General features: G+C 35.9%; 1 protein-coding gene across 3 annotated transcripts in view; it reads left to right on the forward strand.

Annotated features, from left to right (window-relative positions):
- The window catches only part of GBE1 (1,4-alpha-glucan branching enzyme 1), a 170,777-nt gene that overhangs the window by 29,714 nt on the left and 120,540 nt on the right, over positions 1-20,523 (forward strand). For all 3 annotated transcript variants that reach the window (XM_072886017.1, XM_072886003.1, XM_072886011.1), the window contains exons 2-3: positions 8,656-8,825; positions 18,293-18,408. In XM_072886017.1, the coding sequence (XP_072742118.1) occupies positions 8,656-8,825; positions 18,293-18,408 (286 nt within the window). The remainder of the gene's footprint in view (positions 1-8,655; positions 8,826-18,292; positions 18,409-20,523) is intronic.

The following is a 20,523-nucleotide window of genomic DNA, read 5'->3' on the forward strand; positions in this document are numbered from 1 at the left end:
ACTTTATATCATTGGACAACCTGCAGAATCCTTAGTTTTCAGCTGAAAACGTGTGTTAAATTGCCTCTGACTTGAGAGAGAGGCAAAGTACTTGTGTAGTGAATAATTTTAATAGAGCAACTAGAACCTCTAGGAAATTCAGACTTAGCCACGCACAGACTTAAGATCATGATTTCAGAAACTTGTAACACCTTTACTTTTAACCTGCAGAAAGGCAACATGAAGTGATCGTCTCTTTCTGGATCTCTGTAAACATCAGCCATTGCTATCCTGTACTTCTAGAGCAGCTCTCAGAATTCTTCTAACACTTCAAAGGTTACATGTGTTCAGGTGTTGCTTAATCTATTTAAATGTATATTAAAAAGATTACCTGAATGGGACAGGACTTCTCTATGCAGAAAGTGTAAGTCAATAATCTAAAACTATAAAGTTGATATAAGTTAAAATATGGTAAATCTGTTGTTCTGAAGTAGTTGTACCTACCTGAGATTTACTGTGCCTTTACTTGCTGTTTTCCTTAAGTGTGATTACTTTGTGTAATACTCTGAATAGTCAAATGAAAAGTGAGTAGAGGGAGGTGGAGAAAAGAATGAAATAAAATCCAAGGCTTCTGTTTTGATACTTTCACTAGTGATGAATGAAATTGAAGAAGCAACTGCAAACAGGAATTTGCTTCTGCTGCATAATTCTAGTTCAACACGGTCTGATGCATTTGATTTGCTGGACTACAGAAATTTGCTTTAGGAAGAACTTGATCCATCCTACTCCTGTCTTCCTTCAGACCATCCCCTTACAAGCAGCTGAATGAGGACAGTTTGAGGGAATAACTATAGAGTAAAGGAGATGAGAATCAGGGGCTCGCTAATCTGAGCAGGGACTCTGCACTGGCTTTGGTGTCAGTGAAAGTGTTTGTAACTGCACCTTCAAAGTGATAGCAGCAATATTAGAAAAGGTAATCTGTGAACAGCCCCATGCTCTTTATTTTGAAATATTCAGAGGTGTTGCATCTACATTTTCAACTTCTATTTTCATCTTCTCATTTCCTTTTTTCTTTGAAGTGGTAGGGGTCACAGCAGGAATAGAAATGGGCATTATTAGTGATGATTGTTTCAGGATTGTCTAGTTTCATATTCCCACATGTTCCTCCTTTGACTGCCTTGAAAGAAATTAATCCTACTCTGGCTTTCCAGGAAAACTCAGTGAGAGTACAGCACAGTCTTTATCAGAGACCTTAGAGCTGTGCTTCATGAGGTGGCAATTACCACTTCTGTGATTTACTAATGGTTGAAGATACCTATTGCACACAGTGGACTGCAGCGTGGAGATCAAAGCTAGTGCACCTGATCCAGTGAGCCCGGACCATGTGGCTCTATATGGATGTATCAGATCAAATTTGGAGGCAGGAATGCCTATTATAGGCAGGCTCTATGAAATGCCACAGCATGTTTCTTGTTGAATTTGACTAGTTACCCTGAGGGTTGTGGCACACCACAGGGGAGTCTGTTTTTATACCATAGTTTTCTGCACAAATTTTACTGCTGCAGATGAACACTTTTGACTAGATGCATAGTGGTAAGAGCTGCTTAAGTACAGAAGTTTGACCTAAGTGTTAACATCACATCTTCAGATTCAAACAGTTCTTCTTCAGCTATCAAGGTTTTTTTAAAGAAGCGGTTGCTGTTTATGTGATCAATGTAGGCACATAGATTATACCTATCACTGCTAGTTGATGACAGCATTGCAAGATTTTGGACATCATAATCTAAAGAATGGGCTGCCTGTGGTATCAGGAGGAGAACTGGAGCTCCTGAGCCTTTCTTGATATATAATTCAAATCCAGCTGTTAATCCTTTCTCATGTTCCTGCAGTAGACTATCAGAACTAAAATCGGCAATTTTCAGTTTCTTATTTGCCAAATTTCAAAGCGTCTTTGAATAACACATTACTGTAGAAAAACAATTTGTGCTTTAAAAATTATGACAGTTTATTCCTCATCCTATAGAGAAGTAATCTGTAAATGGTATTACATTGGTGAAAGTGAGCATCTACACTGATTTGGGCTTTTCATTATAATTTTTTGACCCTTTTGATTGTCCACAGGGATCATAAAGATAGAGTGGATCTATACCAAAGCAGGGAATGTTTTGATGGTCTGTCCACATCAGTAGGTGAATGAGTTTCACACTGCCTGACTTTTTCCCCACCTCTGGCCCGAGTCTTCCTGCACTGTCACAGTGAGCTTCAGTCAACAACTCTGAACACAGCATGCAATCGCAGTATTGTTCCAGAGGTGTGATGGTTTGCATTCTTCTTCAAGACGTACGAATGCTTTAAAATCAAAAACCCCGAACTAAAAATGCCCAGAGAAGTCAGCGGAGCACTGTTCTCTACCCGTTAGTACTATGACTAGAAAGCTGCAGGAGAATTTCAGGTCAGTGCAATTTTGGAGCAGAGGATGATGGTATGTTAGCCCTCCAACAGAGCTGCTGTGTGAGGATGTTAGGAAGATCCTATGATTTCAGCAAAGTGCTGTAGCAGTTTTCCAGTCATAGTAATAAGTGTGGGGGGACCCAAGGCAGTTTTGAAACTGGAGTTCAGAAATCTCAGTAACTTTATGAATAGTGTTGTTCATGATATGTCAGTGATAGTACAGGACAGGATTTGATGTCCTCTTTGCATTCCTGTTTTACTGTAATGCTGATGCAGCTTCTTCTGTGGCAGGGAAGAGTGGAAGGTTGAAAATAAGAGGCAGCATTCCCTTAAGAGGCTTCAGGATTAAGCTGATAATAGGATAAGTGGTATCTCAAAATCTAAACCAGTTTTTCTTATGGTTTATTGTTTAAATGAGGAGGAAGGGGGAAAACAAGCCATTTTTTCCCCTTTCTGCTTTTGATATTTTAGTGTTTCCAACACGTACATTAGAAGAAATGTAAAGAAATGCAACAGACTTAAGTAGCTGAGTTTTATTTTCTTTTGGACTGTAGCTTTATTTTTAACACTGACATTACTGTAGATGTTTGTATTTATTGGAAAATGGGAGGATTTGGCTACAGAGTACCTTGCTGGGCATTTTCTTTCATATCCTTTTCCATTTGGTATCTACAGAATTGGGCTTTCCATATGGACACCAGATACCATTGTCAAAGTCCCTCCTATTTGCTTTCATGTTTTGAATAAATTAGCATTAATACTGGGCCAATATTTTAGAAATAAATTATGACACAAAAGCTGGTGTGGACAAGAAGAATCTAAAAGATGAATAGCTATTAAATTCAACATCATAAGCAGAAGAGGGACTAAAATGATTAATTTCAGTGTTGGCACCACAGGTCTTAAAATAAGCTGATTGACTGTTCTATAAACTGCAATAACTACAACTTTATAAGAAGGTATGAGAATGGGCATAAAAATGTCTTGAAGTTTTGTAGCCATCTTGGAGTTCAGCACCAGACTGATTAAATGAGGGTATCTTGTATGCTGCTAAGGCCTTTTTGGTTATACTAGTTTCTGTTTAGATTACTGTGATGCCTAAGAAACTAAAACTTATCTGGTTAAATCTAAAAGTTTAAAAATATTAGAATACCTTTTTGTCATTTTACAAGGTGGCCAGGAAGGGGTTAGTACCTCTGGTTGCTTGGAAGAATAAAGACCTGAAGGCTTTATGTGGAGCCCCTAATTCAGTATTTGGACTTACGATCAGACTTCTTCAATAGTCTGCCAAAAGTTTTACTACACTAAGGCAGTTGACTTTGGGGAGGAAGGAGAGGCTTAACTTTTTTTTATTCTTATGCTCCATATTGAAGCTACTAATTTTAACATATGCCTCGGACTTTTAATGGGATCAATAGCTGAATGAAGTCAGTGGTGATAGGAACTGCAGCATCAGGGGGGTTTTGTATATCATGGTTACCAAATAAATAGAACATTTTTTCTTTGGTTAAGAACTGTATAGCTTTGCATTGAACTGAAAGATTTCAGGTAATCTTTCCCTGATAACAATATACTTCTACTGTATAAGTTTTAGATCTCTAGGTATCCATAAGACAAAATATTCGAGGGTGTTTTACTGATAGAAGTGTGAGGAATAGGTGCTCACCTGAAATGTAAAACCTTGAAGTGGCTACCCAGTTAATATTGTCTTTACTCCTTCACTAAGAAGGTAATTTTATTGGCAAGATACTTGCTTTCTGGATAGCCATTATACTAATTCATGTTTTAATCCTGCTTCTATGGAAAGTCAGTCAATTCCTACACTTCTATTGTAAGGGTTTAAACAAAGCTGTGTATAAAGCGTGGGATTTAAAGCTGTGTTACAAATTATACATGTAACAATTTGAAACGGGGTCACAGTCTTTTCCTATTATGTTTATGATTACCAGTATTTCACAGTGAAATAGTGGTAGAGGAGGGGAAAAAATGCTCGTGTAAAAGTACTATTCTGTTACCAAATGTCTTGTTTCAAGCTGGGCGTATGTGTGCTTGAGGAAATGCTAAGACTGAAGTCTTTGTTTCCAGTAAGTCTGAAGAAAACATGTAATTTCAGTATTTTAGTCTTAAAACCCATTGGTCTGTTAACAGAGGTGAGATGAATGGATATGGGACTTGAATTGAAAGACTTGCTTTTTCATAAGAACTTCAGGAGCAAGGAATACACCAAAAGCAGCCCCCTTCTGCCATCCATACTTGTCAGATGTGTGATGTTGTACCTGGCTGTAGTAAGAAACTTAATGTACAACTTTTTCCAGTTACTTCAGACCCTCTGTACCTGAAGTTCTGTGGATCCTGTTGTTGCTCTGTTTAATTTTTTTGTCCCAAAGGTAATGGTTGTACTTTTCAAGGCATACCTGGCTACAGTTTTTACCTTGTAATCCTCTTCAGTGTCAACTTTAATGCAGGGAAGTAGAAAAATCTTAAGACACTCATTAAGCTGTGAAGACTTGAAAAGTATGAAGGCAGAAGTCAGCCTTTTGTCTGGACTTGTAGCTCTGGGTGCTGCTGTTGACTCTGGTCACATGTCCAAAATTTTACAAGATTCTCAGCTTTGAAATGTGTCCTGCGTGTCCAGAGTCTGTCTGACTATACATATGTCATATGAGTATGCATAACTGAACACGACATAACTTTCAGTGTTAAGAGGGGATCACAAAATGCAGTCTCATCAATCTAATGTCTGCCTCTCCTCTTTTAACACTTGTATGCTGTTAGTGAACAGTATAAATCTTTGAAATTGGTTGAACAAAAAACTTTTTCCTGTCACTTTCTGTGTGTAGTCCTGGGGTTTCAGTTTGGAAGATAAAAATGTTTAACAAGCTTCAGTAATGTAGAAATGAAAGCCAAAATTTCTGGGAAAGTAAAACCTTGTTTCCTAAATCTGGATCATGAGCATGCACTTAACTGAATCCTTTCCTTTAAAGCAGCAACAGGGCACAGAACTATGCTTCTGCTGTATTACAAGACCTTCTATGACAGGTAACATTGTTCTGTGTCCAGATGTGTTTCATCTCCTGAGATGAGGCTTTTGGAACAGTTCATGCCACAAGTAATTGATCCATTTCAGAAGCTAGTGCGTTTTTCATGAACTTTGAGCAAACTGCAGTTCTATATTTGATAATTTTAGGAGGTGGTTAAAAAAAAACCCCACCAACAATGCTTTCTAGAATATAATTTAAAAACAATTACGGAGAGCACTAGTTGTTTCAATATTAATGATTTCTGCAATGATGATGCAGCAGTAATACCTGAATTAATTTGCCCTATCACAAGGAGCATGCCTGTGTACAAATTGAAGGAGCATTTGTACTCTGTGTACGTGATGCTGTATTACTTGTTCAAAATCTGTCCTATATAAAAAGCTATTACTGTAATAATGTTTTACATCCCTGATGAACAACTTTTCTAATCTGCTTCCTTCCTTGACCCCTGTCCTCCAAAAGAAATTGTTTTTATTAAGCATGTAATCTTGCTCACGACCATTGCAAAGTGAGCAAAAAGAGTATCTTTTTGTTACAGTAATACTCATGATCATTTCACATATTAAGTGTCGTGGTATCTTTGTTTGCCTAAACTTTGAATTTACTTAAAGGCAAAAATTGAAACAGTGGATGTACTCTTAATGCTTCTGTAACAAGAATCCAGAGCTTACAGTGACTTTTCCCAAAGACTTAAATTATGTAATTGCTTTCTGAAAGTCCATTTTCATCCCTCCCACCCCATAAACCCACTCTCAAATCCTGAATTAATTTGCTGCTTATTTCTTTGGAATGAGATGAATGGGTTTTTCTCCTTTGCCAGGGAGGACTCTTTGAGAAAGAGCACATGCAGTCAGCATGTGTGTGCCTGTAGGTTATATGAAGCTTATCATAGCCTTTTTCTTTTCTGCACAGATATTTCAGTTCTTCTCTGTGACCTGCTGTTCTTCTCTAATAAATGTATCATCTCATTCCTCTCCAGCTTTCAAAGATTTGTATGACTGACTTTGTTTAAAGACGAAGCTTACCACTTCTACTTCTTCCTGGAGGTGGGAAATACCACATCCAGCCAAAGGTGTTCTTAAAGCTGTGAAAATGTATTTGTACCAAGTATGGGGGGGGGAAGATAACCTATTCCAAAACACCTTTTGTATTTGAAGTGTGTCAAATTCATTGCTTCAGTTAGATCTTTTCTGGAGTTACAACAGTTACCTATAGCATATACAAAAGGGTTCCTGCTTCAGCTGCAGTGGAACTAGTTAAAAATACATGTGATAGGCACTAATTTTGACACAGCTTATGTATAGCTGAGGAATTGGAATTTGCAGATAGCACTGTGTTCTTATATTATGTAACGGATATATTTTAAAGGAAGGCTTACAACTTTAAAAAAAGGTATACAAATCAAATTACTTGTGGTTTTTTTCCCAAGAGAACCCTTCAATAATGGAGTAATTTTGCCTTTACCAAATGTCATGTGTTGAACTTTTGAGGCTGTTTGTGACTTGCTCTGTGTTTCTCTCTTTAAACTTCATATAAATCTTTCTGTGATTGCTATTGGTTAAAACTTAAGCCAGTCACCTGGGTTTGTGTATATGTGTAATACACTTATACTTAGAAATCTAACAAAATATTCTCCCTCAAGCACTATAAATGAAATTGATTATCAGAGCAGTAGTAGTTAGTAATGTACTTCTGAGGATTATACCCATGAGCAAATTTTAAAGAAATGATGCAGGTGGATGGACAAAAAGTTATAAATGTATTTGCTGTAGTGTGTCCTGAGGCATTTTTCAAATCTTGCTGTCTTTAAAGGTGAGCATCAGTCTTCATAATAAAAACTTGCTGGGAGATTAACCTTGAAAGTAGTCATAGTACACTAAATTAATATAAGTAATGTTATTTTACCTTAACCAGTAAATAGATATTTTAATCCTCTACTTTGAACTAATTAAGGGCCAATTCTAAAACAAAACTTTGAAACAAATCAGTGTGGTGTCTTAAGTCCTGACACTGTGGAGAGGCTACCTCTCTTTTTTCTTTTTTTTAAAAAAAACCCAACAAGGTATCATCCCATAGTGCGGTTTTGCTGCTTTACTGTTTCTATTTCTTTTTTCAAAATATAGTAAGTGTAATAAGGTAGACAAATTGTTCTTGCTGGGATTCTTCTTAGTTTTTATACATTTCAGAAGACTCCTTTCCGTTTATGGAGAACACAGACACATTGGGGATGTCTTATTTAAAATAAACAAAAACCCCATGCAGGTAGCATTAATAAAATTCTCAACTGAAGCTTTTAGCCGTGCTTCTTCACATAATAGCTCACACTTTAGGAGTCAAAGTTGACCTTCTTATTTATATTGTGCACCTGATGTGTGTTTCTTGCATTGATGGGAACTTCTTGGAGAAAACAGCAAAATATGTGTGTGTGTGGGGAAACAAAACAAAACAAAAACCCAAAACCAAACTCCCCCCCCCCCGTTACTAGTAAACTTTTACATTAGAGGTTTAGGCCATTCCATGTCCTACCAGGGTAGGTAGAGTACAGACCAAATAATTACTTCCATTAAGTGGTAATTTTGTTTTCCAAATCATTGCAGTGTCAGGGGACTGCAAAGTCTTGCTGATGGTTTCTGTAGAGAGACTGCCTAAGGAGCTGCTTTCTGCAAATGCCACACTACTATCTCCATACTTACGATATGCTGTACTGCAAACTTTTCAGTGTCCTGAGATTGTCTATTAAAATTGTCTGTGAGAGATGTAGCAGGGCTATACAATTCTCCCTAGGAGGCCCATGTCCAATATTAATAAGATGGATGAAAAAGTGCTAGACTGTTCAGGGTGTGAAGTTCTCCTGTTGTGTAGTAATACCATGATTTCTTGACTGCCAATCAGGAGTTGTAGTCTTGACTTAAATTGCAAACTGTTCCCATAAAATAGAGAAAATACGGACAAATGTGAAGATTGCAACTTTGCACTGTGTAACAACCATGGAAAAATTGTATGGTTTGTATTTGATGGTTTTTTTCTAGTTCTATAGAGAACAGTGAATATGATATTGTAGTCTTGGGACATAGTGTGACAGTGTGTCTTGCTTAATGGGTTTTTTTATGTTCTTACACTTGTTAATGTAAGAAAGTCACTTACTAAACTTTCTGAAAAAAATCTTATCTGTTTTCGTTGAAAGGTATTCTCTGTTTTATAACCGCTTGAAGAACATTGAGGAGAATGAAGGAGGCCTTGATAAATTTTCAAAAAGTTACAAAACCTTTGGAGTTAACCAATTTGTGGATGGTGGAATATATTGCAAAGAGTGGGCACCGGGAGCAGAAGCAGTGTTTCTCGCAGGTGACTTCAGTAAGTATTTTTAGGAATATTTATTTTCTCCTGTACTGTGCTTTAGATCAATACCCTCTTCACTTAAAGACAATTTTGTAGCAATAATGAAATTCTCATAGTAAAAATGTATGTAGTGGCTGGCTGGTGTAGTGGCATTTCGTAACTTAAACTAATAATCTTCTACTCTACATTGCAATAGCCTAAGAACATAGGTGTTTCTATTGTATGGTCAGTATTATGTATATCTATTTTTTTTCTTTTAATACCTGTAAGGCAGTGACTTGTCTAAAGGATCTAGCCTGATCACACTGCAGTTTTAGGCTGAATGTGTCTAAACTACCTGAGGTTCTTCCTAAAGCTCTACAGTTAGGTTTCTATAAAACTGTACGCAGAGAAGGAGAAATAACAGTGGAGTAATTTGCTGTTAGATCAGTCAAAGAGAAAGCAGTGTTGTCCAGGGACCAAGGCCCTTTGAAATTCCCACTAATCATGAGAATGTAGACAAAAATCCTGCTGGAAAATTATAATCTAAAATCAAATTAACATACTTATGAAAGAGTAGGTGGTGGTCTGCTTTGAGGAGGGGAGAAGGAAGGATGTTAGCAGAACAGGAAGGTGGCAGGTTTACATGGAGGAATTGCATTGCTTACTGTGAGAACTGGGAAGATGTTGTTGTACTTAGAACTTGAGGCAAATATAAATTTGCTCCTTGTTTGGAAGGCTTGCTACACTGCAAATTCTTAAATGGAAGTCAGATGCATTTTTTGCTCTTAAATCCTGCAATACTAATTCTACTCTCTCCTTTTTGTTTGAGGTTTTGGGGGTTTTTGTTCTGTTTTTCCCTTTTGCCTCTCTACTCTATCCCTTCTTCAGGGTTAGGTATTAGTCTATCAAGATACTAGGAATTTCATTACTTGCTGTTACTGAACTGAGACTTTACCTGTGAAATGATTTTGTTCATTTAACTGCATTTCAGAAGTATGCAGTATTACTTATCCATATTTTGTTTTGTGGAAATACTTACCTAGTGAATGTTCAGTGTGTGTATTTATATTACAAAAAAGTATATGAATTGCCAATTTGAGGCAGTTAACTACTTCTGCTTAAACAAAAAGTTAAATGTTAAGTTCTCCTTCTTCCTTACCCCTGTTTGAGGAAACTATTAAAAGGGCAAACTCTGTATTTGAGGAAGGAAGTAATGAACTTGAAATTGTATGTGCTTATATAACTTTAAAATGATAAGACTCATTACATATGCCATTAGTTGTAGTATCTGGTGGTGTTTTCTAAAGTGCTATGGTTAAGCTTCTGTAAAAATGTGTGTAATAAAGAAATAAATGGACTACCCTGGCAATATTTTTCAGATCCATTGTTAGGATTTTTTCAATGCTTCATAGCAAACAGTACTGTTTTAATACTGTTGTTCCATAGTCCCAAGATCAGTACACTTATAAACAGAATACGCAAAAGTGTTTAAATGTTCATGTTATGTGTCAGTTTCCAAACAGAGTCATAAAAGGCATCTATTTTAATGGTCAGCAATTCGTATTTTCTCTTTCTTTAAGAACTCAATGGGAGGGTCTGTGTCCACTATTCACTGTGATAATTTGAGTCTGTAGACAATGATTATTTTTTAAAAAATCTTTTGTTTTTAATGCAGAAGACAAACATCTAGTGAATGATAGAGTAGCTTTCCCTGAAATACTCCCTGTTTTTTTTTTATTGGAATAGACATTGATAAAATAAGTTAGTGCAGTACTTGAATTTTAATATGGGAATCGGATATGTCCTCTGATTCAAAACTGAATAATGAATCACGAGTATAGTTCACCTACTGCTAGATTATAGTGATGCCAGCTATCAATAATGACTGCAAGATGGCTATAGATGAGGATATTTTAATAGCTCAACTTGATATGTATAAACACACAGAAAATTCTCCTCCTTACTCCTCCTCTACTCCCTGCAACCCCACACATTGCTCAAGGTTTTTGTGATGGATATAAGTCTTCAACTTAAATTACTCAACACAGTTGAAGACTAGAATACATTTGTCTTAAATATGTATTTTAATAGATAGCCATTTTAAAAACAGACTTTTAATGAAATTAATAACAAATATTTTGAAAAGAGGATATAACTTGTAAATTGGCTTGGCAGGTTAGCAGGGGAAGTACACATACTAGAATACAGTGGCTAAAAACTGCAATGGTTTTCTAAACTCTACTTAATTTAAAATATTTCATGTAATACATCATATGAAGCAGAAATTTAGGACTAATATCTTAGGATAGTTGTATCTAGATGTTAATGAAATGTGGCAGTAAGAAGTCAAAAGACTAAAAAAAAAATTCACTTTAATGTCGAAAAACTGCATTTGTCCTATATATCATATTCATCAGTCATAGTAAAGTATTCATTCCCAAAGGGGAAGATAATGTACTCAGAAAGCCTAGAGGAATGGAAGACTGTCATTCAGTTCAGATTAGCTTTAATAATATTCTGATGAGAAATTGGGTTGCAACACCCTAAGATTTAGATTCGAGTTGCTACAGATATGTTTAATTAAAACTGAATCCCTTTAACCTTTCTTTAAGTTTTCAAGCAGGTTAAAGTCTCAAACTAAATTTATGATTATATTGTATTTAAATTGAATATCAGGATTGTTTTTAATAAAAATTTTTTTACAAACCAGCTTTTCATAGAGACCTGTAATTGAACCACTTGGGGGGAAAGTTGGAAGTCTTACACAAAGAAACAAACATAGAACTTAAATGACAGCAGCTCTTTAGGTTTTAAATTGAAATATGATGACATATAATACAAAAACACTCAATTCATGCTTTGTTTTTTAGTTCTCACGTAGGGAGATGGATAGCAGTGTTTTCTGATACCTTTTTACTTGGTACAGTATTGTCTGTGAGTCTCTTAGATGTTTGATGGAAAGACACAAGAAATGACACAAAATATTAGTGCCCAATATTTAATCTGATAAGTTTTTGAGGATCAAAACCTACTCAAAATTATAATGGCAAGTGCAGACTGTGTTACAGAACTTAAACTTCTTTCAGAATTTATAATTAAGCTGATAGTTGATCATAGCTTTATTATGAACTGTGCTTAAGTTAAACATGAATAATTTATTTCTGTAATTATATACATGGGAAACATCAGTTCTTCAAATGTAGTCTTTGACTTTGTCAAAGTCTTTTTTGACTTTGTGAATGACTTTTATGCCTTATAGCAGACAATAAAAGGTATTTTGGCCCAAATTATGGTATTTTTGTACCTCATTCTGAGACACTTGTAATGAATGGGATAGCTCCTATTTATATCCTAGATATATTAGTATCACTGTGCATTCTGGAAAAAAGCTAGTCTAGTAATAGCACACAAATCTGTATTTGGATCGGAGAATGAAAAGCATAAATTTAAGAAAATCCCAATACTTTCAGAGTTCTTCTTGTTTCTTCTTTAAAGCTCCATAATTGGAGAGAAGAAGATATATCTGTTGGTATTCTGGTATGATGCTTTACTCTATCTGAAAAGTGTTAAATGAACATCCAAAAACATTCAGATTTGTCAATTAGTACTTTTTAGCCTCTCAGTAAATCAAGGATATGAGGCAATTAGTCAGCTGAATTTCTGATAACTAGAGGCAGTATCAACATTATAGCTACCCTAAAAACTCTCAGTGATAACACACTGAATATTTTATTTGCATGCTGTATTGCTGAGGAACTTGGTGACTACTGGCAATGTATTGCTACTTTACGATGAACTATTTCAAAATAAGTCACTGAACTGCCAAGTTTTGAGTGTAACCCACAGAATTTGTTTGGGAATAAGAACACTAAAAGTTGTATTTGTCCATGCAGAGACTCAGTAGGTTATCTGTAAACAATATTTTAATTTAAAAAAGTTACTGGCTTTAAGCAGCTTGAAAGAGTAAGTATGTATATACTAATTTGGAAGTCAGTATTTAATATAATAGATTGTCATACTTGTGGTTTCTGTTCTTTAGTTCCCTTTTTTTTCTGTGCCTTCCCCTCCCTCCTTCCCAGCTAACATTGGATCTAAAATGTTGATCGCTCTGGAATATCTGTTTTGGTTTCTGCTTCCTTTTTCTTGCAGTAGTGGGGAAGGGTTCTGCTGAGGGTGGAGGGAGGATGGGCTGGTTAGTTTTGGGGAGAGGTTTGTTTATTATTTAAACTCTGACAGGCTTCCTTCAGAGTGAAGAAAGGGGAAATTGAGCCACCAGCCCTCATAATTTGGATATCTGACAGATGATTGGAAACTTTTCATATCTTAGAATGATATCCCTGTGTCCTGTCCTGTCGTCGTCCGTCCCCCTCCGTCCCCCCCCCCCGAATTGACTCAAACTTTTACCTAAATGGAGTCTAGATACTACTATGATACAATACTGAAGTTGTTACTACTTTCTTCAAAGCTTTTTATAGAAAAATACCTACATTTCATCAATAAAGTCAAATAGTGCTGTACTTCTGTGGCTGTAGACAACTGAAGGCAGTAGACTGAAGTATAAGCTGCTATTTAATATCCAGGGAGACATCCTATCTGAGAAGTAACGACACTTGTTTTTATGTCAGTGTTTTGAGCTGTTTAATCACTTTTAAAGCAGATTGTGTTAATGACCCTGCTATTGAGCTGTTGGAAATCCGGCAATGTAGAAAGACGAAGCCCTAATTGGCCACTGTGTAGAACAGTATAGTGTCCTTAGAGAACCTCTCCCATTTATGTTCTGATTTCATATTCCAAGCAAATGGTATAAAGGTATCTTGTGGGATAGTGGGATTTTGATGCCCTTCCCTTGTCTGAACTGCTGTTTGTCTGATACCTTTTCCTCAAGGAAGATGTGTGAATGCTTGCTGGACTCTGTATTCTCTTTGAGCATCTTTCAGTTGATCAGAAGTATGTGGAATGTAGAAATACAAGTGCCCTAAGAGATGAGTTTATTGCACTTGAGAATTCAACTTCAGTTTATGACTTTTTTCACTTTTGAAAAAATAGTTACAACATTGCACTGATATATAGGCTCTTACATTGGAACAAGTGAATGACTTGGTCAGTACACAAGAAGCACTCCTTTACCCTGTGTGAAGCAAGAGGACTGTTAATTTCTGATATGAAACTCCAAGTTAAGCCACAAGCCTTAGAGCTGTATGGCTATATATTTGTCAATGTGAAAATAAAACCATGAGATGGAACAAGTCGTCACTTAATTTATGATTTAGTTGGAAGTATTGCATTTAAATTGATTTTTAATGACAAATGGTAGAGTCCAAGCCATTATAGTGCTGAATTTAGTTCTAGATTAAAGCTCAGTTCATGATTCTTTGGCATGCTAAGGGTGCAGTTTTGAGCAAGAAGTTTCCTTGTGCCTCATGTTGCTGAGGTAGGATGTCATGTTTAAAAAATTGGCTGGTTTAGGAAGATCTAGTCACAGAGATGAGAACTAAAGTACCAGGCTATTCAAGATGTCTCCCATCTTGGATTAAGACATATCTGGGGCCTGAACTTTTGTATAGAAGCTCTTGTCTTTGTGTATGGCTTACAGGTTTTTCTGTGATGGTGTCCTTTTTTCCTAAAACGTACTCAAGCTGATTATTTGAACTTCTAGTAATCTTCTCAGCCTTTTTCTGTTTGTAGCTATTGGCAGAGTCTTTGAAGTCTCTGTTCTCAAACTAAAACATTTCTTCTTGTCCTTATATTTTCAACTTCTGAATAGTCTGCTATTCAGTTTTTGGTTGGTTGGTGTCCCTTCCTGTCCCATCTTCCACCCTGTCCCCCACGGCATTTTTGGCTATGTTTTGCTGAAAAATCTGAAGGCTAAGCAGTAAAACTGAGAAGCCTGAGCCACTTCCGCTTTGAAAGAAGCCTTCAATTTTCAGGGTCTCTTAACTTTTTTATGCCTCTTGCCTTAACTGAAGATACTGCTTTGTATTATAACCTTCCTAAATGTGTTCCTCTCCAGGGGTAAGTAATAATCAATGGTTTTAAGTAGGACCATCTATCTGGGACAGATGGATATTGCTTTGCATTTATTAAGTCCTGAGCCATGGACACCCTGTAATGAAGGACTATGGCTGAGAAGAGGAAGGATTAACAGGAGCATCCAGTATTGCTTGCAGGTGGAAGGGAAAGTGTAAGCAACTTGGGCAGAATTGTTAAAGCTGCCTGTGGAGAGCAGAGATGCTTAAATGGGTAGAGAGATGTAGCCATTCCCCCTCTAAAGGAAGGAGGAGAGGTGATTGTAACAGAGGTCATGAGAATTTTTTTGGAGTAATGTAAGAATTCAGTTTTCTTGGTGTACATAATGAACTCAATTTCAGGCAATTTCCCCCAGTGAGTTTTGTAGAGACTGGGCCTAAGACTTTTGCTGTAACTTTTTATTTTGCTCAGTATTAGCAAGTCATCACCTGGCATATTTGGTTCAGTTCATGCATTATAATCAAGAGATACAGCTCAATTGGAAAGAGTTTCATGAAAAGCAGTGAAGATGATCAGATATCTGTGGGGGCAAAGAAGGTTGAAGGTAGTAATTCCCATAAGAAGGTCTTGACTATCATAAATCTTAACAGGTTCCGTAAAGTAGTCTTTGTGCAACTTCTTAAGATGTTTGTTACTTTTCATCTTTCTTCTGTTTTCCCATTTTTTTCCTAAATTGTTTATTTCATACAGCTTAGCTGTTTGCAATTGAAAAGAAAATATCAGTTTTAACTATTTTACTACCTTTGTGTGTCTTTTGTTCTTGCTTTTCTGTTAGAAGGTGCAGTGTTGTTTGGAGTTGCTCTTTCTAACCATTCGATATAGGGTTCTTACCATATGTTGGTATTTAAAGTTTAGGTACTGTTTCTGATGTTACAGTCCAGATTAAGGTCCTGCTTTGGGCAAATTCTGTAATTGTCCAGACACAGGCATAAATTCTTCCAGATGTCTTCAGTTCCTCCAGTAGGCTTCCAGGGTCTTACCTGGCTGTGTACCCCTCAGTTGTCATTCATTTTGCTTTAAGGACTGTACAAGTGCCACTTGGATGATGCAAATATGTTCTAAATGAGCATGTAGTTTTTCTATTTTATGCATAATATATTGCCCTACTTTCTACCTCAAACTCCCTTTTTGCCCTTTAAGTACATTTAGTGCTTTGGGAGCATGCATGAGCCCTTAGATGACTGCTGTCCTCTCCTTCTCTTAGTGATGATCGCTGACAGACTTGTAACTTACAGTAGGTACCATGTTATGACTTCCTCTTTTTTCCAAGCCCTAAAATCCTAGTGATGTATTCTAAATCTTTTTACCATTCCCTGAAATAAAATAAATATAGTGTATAAACACTATATATAGTTTGCAGTTTTGACATTCTTTTAAGGAGGATTGCTTTATTGCTAAGGTATTTTTTGTTTGATGTTGGTCTCGGTAGCCTTAGTAGATGCTAGTAGTGTTTGTTTTGTTATTTTTTTGATTGAAACTTCAGAGTAAAACCAAGGGTGAAGACCCATCTAAATCTTGCTAATATACAAGCTCTTCTGCTATTAATCAGGCAATAGTTTAGTAAATACTTTCCTTCTGCTAATGTGTGTATTTGTCTGCGCTATCCAAATACCTTAATAGTGATGAAAACTATCATCTAGCTAAAGTACTGAGTTAACTGTATTTCTGGTTTTGAGCATGGGAAACATTTTATTATAATAATCTCTTCATTGGTTTTGACATTGCTCTGTACTGTAAAATGAATAGGTACTAGAATATTTGTCTTGCATAGTTATTTTTGTCACATTGTCTAGCCTGTTTGATTTGTGCCTTTCAGTTTTGTTCTTTAAAAATGGTCAGTTCTCAGGTTTAAACAGCTCTAAGAGCAACTAGCAAGTTACTTTGAAAGCAGCCTAATCTTTCTCTGAAACTCAAGACATCCATATATTGTTCGAGAAGGTTAGCTTTTTGTTGCACAGCAGATAATATTTTTGCTTGCTGATATTTATTGGATAATACATACATTGATGAATATAGATAACTTCTCTACCTCCCCTATTGTGGTTTTCTGGGTATCAAAAGTGATGATCCTGCTCCAATGGCATATCCAGTTTTTTATTGAATTGCTTTTAACCCTGACTGCCATGTTTAACAATATTGTTTTATACTAGCTTAAACTAGTCATGGAAGGACAGTTTAGGGTGTGAACAGTTTATTAGCTGTTATAGAATGCCTGCCTAAGTTCATGCACTGCATTTCCTGTAAACAGGTCACTGAAGGCTACTTATTCTTCTTTCAATGAGGTGTAAGCCACCTCTTTTTTTTTAACTACAGGACATGGCATGCAAAAAGATTAGCATGAAGGAAGATCAGCGTGTGTTGCTTTAATGTCTTTCAAGTCATTTTTCTGTGACTGGTTTAGCTTAGTCTGTTGCCTTGAACTGTGTGAGATAGACAAGGTTCAAGGCAAAAAAAAAAAGAGTAATTTTCAAACTTGGCTTGCTACTTCCTTCTAGCCTAGAAATTATTACATTGCCTAAGTCTGTCCATTCAGAAGCTTTATATTCAGTCTCATTCATATGAATTAACCTTGAACATGCATACAAACACACAAGATCTTCTTGGCAGATGTCTATTCAGTTGGGCATGTCATAATGACCAACCTTGCATATCTCCAGTGCTCAGTGAATCCAGAGAAGATAAAGAATCTTGAATTATGGAACCTAAGGTTGGTTCATTAAACTTTTTTAATGAAAAAGGAATCTTCAAGACTTACTTAAATAAAACTGTGGCATTTCAGGCCAAATTTCCTGGCTGTGTTGCCATTGTCTGTGTTGCCATTGTCTGGTATTGTGTGGTTTCCTAGCCATTGCTACCAAGTTTTTGTGCAATTTCCTCTTTATTTTTTCTATTATATACACTTAATGATTGTTATTAATAAGACATCAGCTTGTCAAAATAGGGGCAATGAGCAGTATGTGTGTCCAAACCTGGTTTGAGCATTCAGTTTGAGGTTAGTTTTAGTTACATTTTGTCCAAACTCACTTCCCCTCTCCATAATCAACAGCTGCTAATTATTTTTTCCCGTAGTGTTATAACAGATATTTCTACTGGCTTGTTTAGGATGTGAGGTTTTTGGTTTTAATTCTACATTAAGCATTAATTTTCAGCCACTAATTTTCATACCACCATGATTTTGTGGTATTAAAATCAGTGTTTTTTTGAGGAGGAGGTTGTTTTTACTTTGATCGAAGAAGGTAAAGTAGAAATAATTTAATCATTGTCAAATTAGAATTGGAGTATGGTTTCCCAGTGAATCTTATACATTTTATTGAATGTCTTTTGAATGTGTATGGTGGTATCAGATATAAAAGTATTTGTCTGCTGTCACTGAAGTTTATTCTGAAAAAAATAGAACATGCTGTTATACCTTTGGAATTGTAATTGGACACCTTTTAAGATAAATACGCTTCGTATTATTTCTTAAATTGCAGATGGTTGGAATCCATTTTCTCATCCATACAAGAAGATGGAGTATGGGAAGTGGGAGTTGTTCATTCCACCTGGACAAGATGGCTATCCTCCTGTGTCCCATGGATCAAAGCTAAAGGTGTTGGTTCTAGACTTACTCTGTCCAATTCTTTTAAAAGAATTTTACTCCATTGTCCTTTTTGTTTTCATTTAAATAACTTTATCATCTTTTAATTGTTCTTAGAAGCAGAATCAGTTTATCTACTTGTGCAAAGTGGCCTCAATGGGTGAAACTAACATCTAACTCTCTTTGTGATGCTTAGGAACAGGCATATCTGGCTGAAATGTGGATATAGTGTATTGTATCATGTTACAAGATGAAAACAGTATTTACATATTGATAATTTGAAATATAAGAATTAAGTAATGTATAGATAAAGTATTTCTGTATTTGATGCAACTACTTGAGATTGAGATCCTATTCAAGTCTCAATACCTTGGTGATTTTTGTGATCCCTTTAACAATGGCTTTTCAGGTGTTCTTTTTGTGTTACTTTGTACATGTGGTCTTGTAAAACTGCCTATCATTTAGGAATTAAGGGTATTTAGCAGTAAGCTTATGTTAAGTAAGTTAAACTAAATACAGATGCAGGGAAAACTTAAATTATTTTATCAGTTGCATTTTGTGAGTATCCATGAGCATAAAATCCTTTCTTCCAGAAATTGATGGAAAGTTTCTTTGAGTTGTCAAATGCCATAGTTGTTATGCTTAGCACAGATATAATAATGACGACTGACTATCACTAAAGTTGATTATTTCTAGGTGAATACTGATTTCAGTCAGAGATGTACTTCTCAGAATTTGAATTGTTGCAGTCAGAGCTTGAGTTCCAGAGCTACTGGATGCTAACAGGGGACAGTAATGAGTAGTTAAGGAAAGAAATGTACTGAAATAATTTCCTATAGACTAGGAAAACTAAGAAACCGGGAGCATTTGTATGATGCTACTATATTTTCAGGGCTCCCATCAACAAAACTAACACACTGAAAAAAAATCCTAATTTTTCTGCTGAAAATCAGGTTAGGTAAACAACGAATCTGCTGAAACAGATAGGCATAAAAATGCTCTGGAAATGCTTACTCAGTGTGTGTGCTTATCTCTTATGCTTTCTGTTATGGCCTATGAAATTATCCAAGTAATATATATGGATGCATTGAAATTTAGGAATAATCATTCAGGGATGAAAAAGCTGTTTTTATTTTACAGAGCAGGAAAGAAAACAGTTGTCTGCAACTCAGAAATACAGTGATTATGCAGTAATATATGAGACTGCAGAATGGTTACTTAATATTTTCCATGGTTTTGAGATGTAAGTAGGTTAGATTTTTTTTGATTGTTGCTAAATTTACCTTTTATGTTGTATCTACAAAACTATTGAGCTCACCTACTGTAGAATATTCTATCCTCAGTGTAGAGATAAGAGGTGTGAATGATGAGGAGTGTTGATAATTATTAACATAATAACAAAATCATATATTCTTAAACACGTTTGGAGGAATTTAAGATTACTTTTTTGTCTGTCTACCAATATAATCACTGGTCATATCTCTTGTTTTTGAAGTACAGGTCTTTATAGTACTTTCTCTCGTTCCATTCACCATTTTCTTTGAAATAAAAACTCCATAAAGCAAAGGCTGCATTGTGCATAATTTGTTTAGCATGCAGAATTTTTGACTACTGATTACTCTTGGTACTGATGTACTAGTAAGGTGATTTGCTGTAGTTCTGTAGTTGCTCTGAGTCTTCTGAAAAGCCATGAGACTCTTGCTGGCAGAGCAGAATGTAAGTTTGTCTTTTTTTTTCTTACCCTGCCACTTCTAATTGTGCTTTTACATGCTCAGTTCTAAAGAAAGATGTATGCAGTTGTCACTGGCACTCAAAATATGTGATTGCTAAACAGGCTTATGAAGCTGGACTGTTCTGTCTGCCTGTGAGAAATCCGCTTTTGAGTGCGTATATTCTTGTCTTTAAAAAAAGAAAAGTGCAAAGATTTAGAAACTTTATTCACAAGTGTACATAATCATAATTGATGATTTCATCCATTTGGAACTGCTCCCAGCCTCATCTGTAACTTTACTAATAATCTTTCATGACACTTTGGTTTTGTTCCGTAGTGCCTACGCAACTGAATCTAACACATCACAATGTGTACTTTCAATGTATTTAGATGATATAACTAACATGGAAAAGTCT

Source organism: Ciconia boyciana, chromosome 1 (genome assembly GCF_034638445.1).
Source record: "Ciconia boyciana chromosome 1, ASM3463844v1, whole genome shotgun sequence".
Taxonomy (NCBI): domain Eukaryota; kingdom Metazoa; phylum Chordata; class Aves; order Ciconiiformes; family Ciconiidae; genus Ciconia; species Ciconia boyciana.